The 10,492-nt window shown below is 34.7% G+C and overlaps 2 protein-coding genes across 2 annotated transcripts in view; one reads left to right on the top strand and one right to left on the bottom strand.

The window, feature by feature from the left end:
• LOC128224108 (parafibromin-like) overlaps positions 1-1,067 on the bottom strand; it is a 29,955-nt gene extending 28,888 nt beyond the window's left edge. The window contains exon 1 of the mRNA XM_052933784.1: positions 928-1,067. Coding sequence (XP_052789744.1) covers positions 928-1,058 — 131 coding nt within the window. The 5' untranslated portion in view covers positions 1,059-1,067. The remainder of the gene's footprint in view (positions 1-927) is intronic.
• A 171-nt stretch (positions 1,068-1,238) lies between these two features.
• Positions 1,239-9,925, top strand: LOC128224886 (6-phosphogluconolactonase-like). Its single transcript, XM_052934976.1, has 5 exons — positions 1,239-1,371; positions 4,504-4,704; positions 6,396-6,538; positions 7,143-7,283; positions 7,838-9,925. The coding sequence occupies exons 1-5, from the start codon at positions 1,245-1,247 to the stop codon at positions 7,955-7,957; spliced, it is 732 nt and encodes a 243-aa protein (XP_052790936.1). The 5' UTR covers positions 1,239-1,244; the 3' UTR covers positions 7,958-9,925.
• The last annotated feature ends 567 nt before the right edge of the window (positions 9,926-10,492 follow it).

Here is a 10,492-nt window from a genome sequence, read left to right on the forward strand (position 1 = left end):
AAGAATGTCAGGCTCCCCCCATAGCTGTCAGGTCTATCCTTACGGTGATTGGTGTAGTTGCTGTCAGATGGAAGAATTTGACTTGAGCATGATGAATGGATGGTTTCAATACAGGAGGTGCTGTTAGTTGACCTGGAAATACTGGATATGTCTGTTATGTTGACGCTCTCACAATTTGAGATGTCACTGCTGATAACAGAGTGTAGGCTAAAAATGTACAGTACACTCAATGAGTTAGACCCACTTTCCATTTCCCTCCGCAGATTTTCGCTATCGCGGACAACACAATGATTTTATCGACTGTCCGCGTTCCTCGGAGTTTGAATTTAAGGCCCTCCGAGGGTGATCAGTCGACCTTTTCACTTACATGGTAAAATAAGAATATAAATCTTTATGATCAATTTCAACCATAAAATACTTCACTTAAAAGAATTTCAATATTTTTAAAACACCCCCGTTTTTTGCACATTCCCGTTTAGACGTTAGGGATTGGAAGAATCCAAAACACATCTATTATTTTAGACAATTATTTGGACTAGACGTAGAACTAGCCAAATAGGCTTGAGGAGAGGTTCGGGATACCACGAAAAAGACATGTATAGCTCATATCATTGTAAGATTTAGTTAAAGGCAGCATCATTCAACTGTATACTCTTGGTGTGGTACATGTACCATGTTTCTGTTTGTTAAAAATAAACAGAGATCAAAATATAATAACTTGACTTTGAAATGTCTGTAGTGCAAGTCCTTATTTTAAGATAGTATTTGTGACTAGGCTTGTTTTGAAGTTTCGTTATTGTTGTCAGTATTTGGATTTAATATGACTTAAATATCATTTCAGACAAAAACTGGGTAAAAAATCCAAGATGCAAGCAGCATGACCGTGAAAAATCGTTGATTTTGAAAAAAACATGCCAGCGATCTTACCCCCAAACAAGGTAATTTGTCCGGACATCTTTTGGCCATGCAAACTCTCCAAATATAATTTGTCCATCCGTTTCAATTATCTCCTTTTTGTTGATATTGTATTGTCTCAAAATACTCAAAACATCAGCCATCTTGGCAGGTCAAAATAGTCTATAATCTAATAATTTTTTAGGAAATACTCCTTAAATAGAACGGTATTTTATATAATTAGAGATGTTTGATATTTTCTTTATCCTATGTGTCTTTCTTTTTCTGTAATAATGTTTAATTGAATATTTAAAATCTGTAGTCGCTTTGATTAAAGACTATTTTTCAACATGGCGGCGCCCATTATTTCGGTATCCGAAACAGATAAACTTGTAGCAGAAAAACTGTGTTCTTTTGTCGTTGAAAAGGCTAACAAAGCAATAGAACAACGTGGTATATTTACAGTTGGATTTTCTGGTAAATTTTTGAAAGCTCACAGCAATGCAAATATGTCAATTTGCCGATTAGTTATTCGTACTCTTGACCAGTCGTTATAATTTTGTTGTTGTGCTTACTCTAAACCATTTAGGGGGGCATGGTTTTTCAACCACAAGACATTTCAACCACTTTCTCTTTTTGAAATTTGAAGACTTTCCAACCACTTTGTCATTTCAACTTCTAAAAAGCCTAGGCCTCCCCTTAAACGAAGACATTTCAAATCAAATAAATGACACATAGTAATAAATGAAAGAATAACATTTTATTTCATAATTTATTTTCAAAATGAATAATATATCAGAATAAAAACAATAAAAAAAAGTTTAACAATAAATGACCAATGATTACTTACCTTTGGAAAGATAATAAAACAAAACCAACAATAATTTATTTCATAATATATTTTCATATTAACGAAGAATTAATCAAGAATAAAAATAATAAAATACATTTTTAAAAAAGTTGAATCATGACTATTGCAAAAGTTTCAATCATGTTGCATGTTTTAATTACCGTATGCATATTGTTCTTTCACAATTCTAGTTAACATTAAATGCATATATGATAAAGATGTATCCACCCAAAGTTGTTTTTCGTATGTAAGAGTAAGTTAAAAATTAAAACTTTTCAGAAAAAAGTAATTAATTGAAAAATATGGATATTTGTTGTGCTGTAAATTGTACTATACAATTAGTTTTGGGGATGCAGTCAACATTGTCTTTCAACATTCTTTCAAAAACTTATAATGTACATATTATATTTTTATAATTGAGAATGTTTGTTCTTATGCTAAAACAAAAAAATCCACACTCAACACAAATTCTAAAGGTATCTGATTTTTCTACATTAAATTGATTTATTTGTCTGGTGACCCCTTGTCCTTATGTTAACATTTTTGTAGAGGAGTACAACTTTTGAGCGTAAAAATGTTGAAGACTTTTTTTTTTGGCCTGGTAAAATTGCAATAACTTCATTTCCCACAAAATGTTAGTTAAATTAAAATACAAAAGTATGAATGGATAAAATATGATAGAGTTTGAAATGTTTTTAGCTCGACTATTTCGAAGTATAAGGAGGGCTATAATATTTCTCACCCCAGCGTCAGCATCCAGTTAAAGCTTTAGTGCAAGTCTGGGTTTACACTTTATAATTTCAATACCCTTCATTCAATTCACTTCAAATTTCAAACAGTTGTTCTGAAGTGAATACCATCACACAATTAGGTTGCATAACTCCATACCATCCTAGATACAAGTTATAGCCCCTAATTGACTTAGGAACATAAGTTTTAGGGCACATTGTGTGTTGTTAAAGTTGGGATTTTCACTAATAACATCAATACACTTCATTCAGTTCAATTAATACTTCAAACAGTTGTTCAGGACCATCACATAAATAGGTTTCATTACTCCATATTATCTTAAATACAATTTATGGCCCTTGATTGAGTTAGGAACTTAGGTTAAAGATTTTGGGCAAATTGTGTGCCATTAAAGTTTTAGGGCATGTTGGGATTTTCACTTATAACTTCAATACCCTTCATTCATTTCACTTCATACTTATAACAGTTGTTATGGACCATCACACAATTAGGTTGCATTACTCCATATTATCCTATAAACAAATTATGGCCACTGATCAACTTAGGAAGTTTGGTTAAAGTTTTAGGGGAGCTTGAATTTTTCACTCACATCTCCAATTACGTTCATTTAATCGACTTAATACTTTACACAGTTGTTCACGGTTATGACACAGTAAGGTTTCATAACTCCAAGTAATTGTTATATTTATAAACATAATGTAGAAAACAAATAAAATAGTCAGATAAAAAGGATGTAATGCAAACTCTTAATTTTGGTTGTTCAACATCTGGTTGTTCAACACAGTATATAACTTACTCAGTAGATCAAAATAAATTCAAGTTCTAAATTTGTCCCATTCTTTTCTTTACACATATTTAACTATTTTGTATACATTTATAAGGAAGAATGGTTATTAATTCCGCATCATTTACACTGAGGGCATTATTTTGAAATTTTGAATTAAGTTTTATAGTATTGGCAGTATTATATAGATTCATTCATGGTTTAGTCTTTAATGGGAATCATGATTAAATAAATGCTTAGTTAACAACATGTTTGTCTTAAAAACAAGTACTGTTTATTTAAAGTAAGTCAAAATATTTATTATCTACTGATAGATTAAAATTAGCATTATTTAATGATTATAGCAGCATAAAGATTACACACATGTATATCAAGGGCTGTGCTGAGGAAGGATGGTTAAAGCTTGGTATTGCATCAATTTGGCCCAGTTACCATATCAGACTGGTAAATTTCAGATGGTCCAAGTTGGCCTTTCATTGTTGTTGTTTTTATATATTTTATTGCATTAATTATGTAAATGTATTGTGGAATTTGTTGTTTGTTTAAAGAAACTATGCATCAGATCATCCAAAATGAAATTTGATCCAAACTTCAGAAGTTTTTTTCATGCATATATAATTTTATCACAAATACATTATATACTTCCTGATATATTGCACAAGCATGAGTATTTACTTGAACAAAACAAATGATTCATTTTTGAACGTATCAGATAAAATGGAAATGTATATTCAGTATAAAATAATTTTTATATCTGTTTTAGTTTGAGATCAAATATCATACAATACTAATTTATAAAATAAAATAATTATGCATCATGTACTTTCAATGTTTATAATTATATCAGAAGATGTTTTTTTATATTTAAAGCTTGACAGATTAAATCAGTAAAGCCAGCCTTATAGGCATTGAAAAAGGGTGAAGCATTGAACATCATGGCAATTCTCACTCCTGTGCCCAAAAAGCTTATTACGATTGTCCTCATGGGGCTGCCACGGCCCCTCAGACCCTGCTTATCTGCCCTCTTTCCTCTGGCACCCTGGCTTATTTTAGGTAAAGATATAAAAGTATACTTCAAATTGTGTGGACATTACTGAAATAGCTTTTAGGGGCATTATAGAAGAAAAAAACCATAGGGGAACAAACTTGTGACTGGCAAGCAAGAAGAGAAATCTAATTCTGTCTGGTTATGCCCCTGCCTATTATGCCTCTTTTCACTTTTCAGGTGGAAGTCTGGTAAAATACCTATGTGGCGGTCTACCTGGAAGAAGCACAGACTGGTCAAAGTGGCGGGTATTCTTCTGTGATGAGAGGCACGTCCAATATGACAGTGCCGATTGTACCTACACACCCTACAAAGAAGGCCTAGTGGACAAGGTGAACATGAACCCTGATAACATTTTCCCAATTGATCCTTCCCTGTCAGGTTTGTGTGCATTAATTTTCCTTTTTGACATTTAAAATAATAGTAATTTATTAAAGGGGCTAGACACCAGATGGTCCAAAAAGTGGCAAATATATAATTTCCACAAATCAAGCCTAGAATTGTCAGTTTTTAGCTCGACTATTCGAAGAATAAGGAGAGCTATCCTAGTCACCCGAGTGTCGGCGTCGGCGTAACCACTTATGTTAAAGTTTGGGTACCACCTCAAACTTCAGACGCCTGTTCACTATCATGCCCCCAACCTGTGCACAGGAGGAGGTAACTCTATCAAGCATTTTGACAGAATTATGCCCCTTTTTTTACTTAGAATTTACGTTAAAGTTTGCGAACCTACTCAAATATTTTCAATGTCCATTGACATCTGGCTTTGAAACTTCGCACACTTGTTCACCATCATGCCCCCAACCTGTACACAGGAGGAGGTAACTCGATCAAGCATTTTGACAAAATTATGCCCATTTTTCTACTTAGAATTTAGGTTAAAGTTTGAGTACCACCTAAAATATTTTCAAAGTCCATTGACATATGGCTTTGAAACTTTGCGCACTTGTTCACCATCATGCCCCCAACCTATACACAGGAGGAGGTAAATCTATCAAGAATTTTGAAAAAATATTGCCCCTTTTACTACTTAGAATTTACTTTTAAGTTTGAGTACCACCTCAAATAATTTTCAAAGTCCATTGACATATGGCTTTGAAACTTTGCACACTTGTTCACCAACATGCCCCCAACCTATACACAGGAGGAGGTAAATCTATCAAGAATTTTGAAAAAATATTGCCCCTTTTACTACTTAGAATTTACTTTTAAGTTTGAGTACCACCTCAAATAATTTTCAAAGTCCATTGACATATGGCTTTGAAACTTTGCACACTTGTTCACCATCATGCCTCCAATCTTTACACTGGAGGAGGTAACTCTATCAAGCATTTTGACAAAATTATGCGCCTTTTTCTACTTAGACTATATGTCAAAGTTTGAGTACCACCTCAAATATTTTCAAAGTCTATTGACATATGGCTTTGAAACTGTGGACGCTTGTTCACCATCATGCTCCTGACCTGTACATAGGAGGAGGAGGTAACTCGATCAAGCATTTTGACAAAGTTATGCCCCTTTTTCTACTTAGAATTTAGGTTTAAGTCCATTCATATATGGCTTTGAAACTTTGCACGCTTGTTCACCATCATGCCACCAACCTGTACACAGGAGGAGGTCACTGTATCAAGCATTTTGACAAAATTATGCCCCTTTTTCGACTTAGAATTTAGGTTAAAGTTTGCGTACCACCTCAAATAATTTCCAATTCAATTTATGTAAATATCTCAGCACATCATGTATTGCATTGAAATCTAATCTAACAGTGATCCATGCATGTTTCCCCAAAACTTTTCAATCCATACACCGAAAAGTGGCGGAATAGTCAAGCGCGCTGTCTCTGTGACAGCTCTTGTTTTCCATTTTCTATTTTCTTGCAATTGTATCATCTGTTGTCTAGTCCCTTAAAGAAAAATTGCTACAATAATTATCTATATATTCAAATTCTATTGACAATGGATTTTCTAAACCTAAACATGAAACAATATTCTTCTATTTCACTTCTTCTAATATTCTTTCAATAGTAGGTAGATACCAGTGTTTGACAGATTGTCATTATCATGATTATACAGTTTCAGAATGTGCGGATGACTATGCAAACAAAATAAGGAAGGTTTTCCCGGGAGATGGTCTGCCACAGTTTGATATGCTGCTCCTTGGAATGGGTCCAGATGGCCACACCTGCTCTCTCTTTCCTGGACACCCACTCCTGGAGGTAGGTTTGTGTTATGTGTTGTCCTCTGTAAATTGAGATGAGGTCAGAAGAGAAAAGGAAAGTCTGCCCCTATTTGACATGCTGCTCCTTAGGATGGATCCAGATGGCCACACCTGCTCCCTTTTTCCTGGACACCCACTCCTGTAGGTCGGCTGGTGTTTTGTGTTGTCCATCTCTGTAAGTTGAGGTGTGGTCAGGAGAGGAAATGAGAGTCTGCCCCTATTTGACATGCTGCTCCTTAGGATGGATCCAGATGGCCACACCTGCTCCCTCTTCTGTGGAAACCCTGTCCTGCAGGTAGGCTTATGTTATATGCTGTCCCTCTCTGTAAGTAGACAAGAGGAGATGGTTGGCCCAAGTTTGGCATGCTGCTCCTTGCTTGGGCCAAACCAGCTCTATCTCCCCTGGACAACCACTCATGGAGGTAGACTGTAATTGTGGTTTGACTATTTGTGTAAGTTGAGGAGAGGATAGGGACTGGTGATCTTTGGAACGCATTGACTTAAAATTATTCTGAATCAAAATACATACTAAGTGTCATTTGCCTTTTAATCCCTTTATCTGGATTGTATTACAACTTCAAACATTTTGTCTATTTCAACAGGAGAAGGAGAAAATAGTAGCGCCGATATCGGACAGCCCTAAGCCACCTCCAGCCAGGGTGACCATGACCTTGCCTGTGGTTAACAACTGTCGTTGTGCTGTGTTTGCCTCCTGTGGTGAGGGCAAGGCTGATATGGTTCAGGTGTGTGTAACACAGTATTCTGTTTTCATTTCATGTGGTTCTTATTTTCACCATTTTTCAGAATTCTTTTTGGGTCAAATTTAATTTTTTATTCACGGTTCCTTTTTATAGGTTAGATAATTTCTAACATGGTAAAATTGGCCAGAACCAAGCATTCCGTAAGTCAGATGTGTGGCCTGTCTAGAACCAAAGCCACCAACGCCAGCAACCACAGCAACATACATATAATATCTATATGTCTGCCATGCTTTGCACACAATACGAAAATATTTCAGTCTACAGTATCATGGTATATATCATATGTTTCTTGTAACATGATATTTTTTTTTAAATTAACTTTATTACATAATTAGTATAGTGGTTCAAGTGTTTAGTGGTCGCCATTGGTTTATGACTTCTTTAAGCAACACCAGTATTTGGCCCAATGCAGGAATCAAACTGAAGTATGATCATTATATAAGAAATACGCTCTTATCATAACCAAGCAGACAACTCTATCATAACCTTGCTATATTCAAATGATACTTTAACCAAACTAATTTTGTTGGTTACAGCGTGTGTTAGAGGGAGGTGAGAGCCCGCCCCTGCCAGCAGCCCGGGTGAGGCCCATAGATGGAGAGCTGCACTGGTTCCTGGATGCTGGTGCTGCAAGCAAACTCAAACATAAGATGTGATATATATTCTACATACCGAACTATTGGAAATGGGGAAACAACCCTGTCAGTTCAATAAACATGATCTGGAGCCACCAAAAAGCTTGCTAGTGTTTCTTTACTTGCTTACACCCACTTGACAAGATGTGGAATTCAAATACCAGAAAAGATTTCAGTGGGCAATTTCTAATATGAGTAATAATTATCAAATTAAAAAACAAGTGCTAAACTCTATTCATGTTTGTTTCAAATTCTAATCCATCATACTTTTTGTAATTCAATGCATGAGTATATTAAGAAACAGCTTTTGTATATAATTTTTCCAATATTGTACCTATTTAAAGCTATATGCTTTTCTTAACAGGTCACCAGCTCTTTGTTATGTTTAGATATGTTATGTATGTTTGTTATTCTTGTTGGAAAATAGCTCATTGAGCTAATGCTTCTTGTTATCATATATCCGACTTTAAATAAAGATTAATAATATCTGTCATGTGTTCCCGTTCTGGATAGAAAAATCCGAACCAAGGGCACCTTTGTTGCCAGGTAACGAGGCTTGCCGAGTTACCGGCTACACAGCGTGCCTGAGGGTCGGATTTTTGTATCCGGAATGGAAACAAATGACAGTTATTTTTCTAGAATAAAACTTTTAACCACATATTTTGTGAACAAAATCCTAGAAAAGCGCATTTTTGTACATTTCACCAAAAAGTGCGTGTGATGATGTTTACTGACGTCATGCTGATTTTTATTCACAGCATACGTCAAGAAGTTCCTCCAGAATCACGTCTTTTTAAGGGTTATTCTGTTTTGTTTTGAAGGTATGTTTTTGTAAAACTAATGTTAAACTTTAAGGAACTCATCTATGGAAATCACAATTATTAATTATAAATAAGGTGTATAATAAAAGAAATAAAAGTATTACGTCACCGCGTGTGACTCATCTGGCATGGGGGGGTGCCAGATGGAATTTTCCAGCACGGCTGAATTCACCGGAATTGCCTATGCGCTGTGCTAGAGTCTTGTATTTCGGCATAAAAGAAATCTGGTATTAAGGCATCAACTCTATATGTATACGTATTATAAGTAACGGGGCTAGTAGGTGACCCGATATGGTATATATGGGGCAAAGGGAACCATATCGGGTGAGAGCAAAGCTAAAAATTGAATATGGTTTCCTCTTCCCTGTATATACCATATCGGTTATCAACTTTAATACCCTATTACAAATATATCATGTCAACAACCTGTTTGCATTGGTCTTTTTATGTCACAAGTAGTCACAATTTTTGTACAATATAAATATTGGAGACCCAATATGGAAAACTATGGGGTCACAGGTCGACCAGTTCGGGACTTATGGTGTTGCATCATTCATGTTTAATTCATGTCATATATTAGTATATGAATACAATACAATCATTCCAATAAACATGGAAAAATGTCAATATGACATTGGCATATTGGTGCAAAATAATGCTGTGCTATCCATACTTTCTGTGAACTTAATAGATTTCAGATCTTATGGGAAATTAAAACATTTTGTTTTCATAGTAATTTCCCTCATTGGTAGTAGTTTAGCTAAATGTGGAAGTAATGAAAAAATGCCACCTTTGTTGTCAGTGTATATATATATATATATATATATATATATTGGAACAATGTCTTATCTCATGCAAAAGTATGTGCCCATTTATTATATTGATTCATTTTACTAAGCTAATACAAAAGTTAGCCCATCTAGAGGAAGTTAAGATTTCATTATATGTTTAATGTTGTTAAACGTAAACTTATCAATGTTTTTGGTTGTTAAATTCAAATGTGTGTACTTGGCATGTGCCAATGTAGGACAGCTAGTTCTATAGGCAAAGTCAACTTACCAACATAGTTGCACTATTCTGTAGCAGCTACGTATTTGATAGTTATATATAAAAGAAAATGTTTAATTTTATATTTTACTGTTTCACCATAATACAACATGCGCTGGGAGTTAGTTGTTGTTTTTTGTCTTGGTCCGCAGATAATTAATTTTTGTTTGGCGTTTTCATACCCACATATTAAGGTGTATGTAGGGAGGTATGTATGGTAGTTTGTTAGCTAGTTATTTTTACCGAAATGAACAAATAAAAATAAATGAATATTAAAGGCTAAAACCAAATTTGGTGCGTATGTTTGTGATTCGGTCACGAGATTGGGTAAGGAGATCAAGAAAAAATAAAACCTCATGTAAGCACTGTAGACGCGCCACATATGTATTGTATTGTAACAATTTCACGCCTCAGTATGAAACATACACCGATGTTAAATATAAATGGAACAGTTCGCTACGCGAACAATTTCGCTCAGGTATAATCACAAAACTACCTGTTTTCAATGACATTGTTGAGAATATAGACTGTTTAAATAGAGTATCAATAAATGACACATTAGATAGATTTACCGCTACAATCCGTTGTGTCGCGGATCCGTTGTTTTCAAAGCAATGCAATTACAGTAATAAACCGTGTTTTGAAACGGAAAGTTGCATTAAAAGTGCTGATTGGTTTGATAATGATT

The sequence above is a fragment of the Mya arenaria genome, chromosome 17 (assembly GCF_026914265.1).
Source record: "Mya arenaria isolate MELC-2E11 chromosome 17, ASM2691426v1".
NCBI classification, from domain to species: Eukaryota; Metazoa; Mollusca; class Bivalvia; order Myida; family Myidae; genus Mya; species Mya arenaria.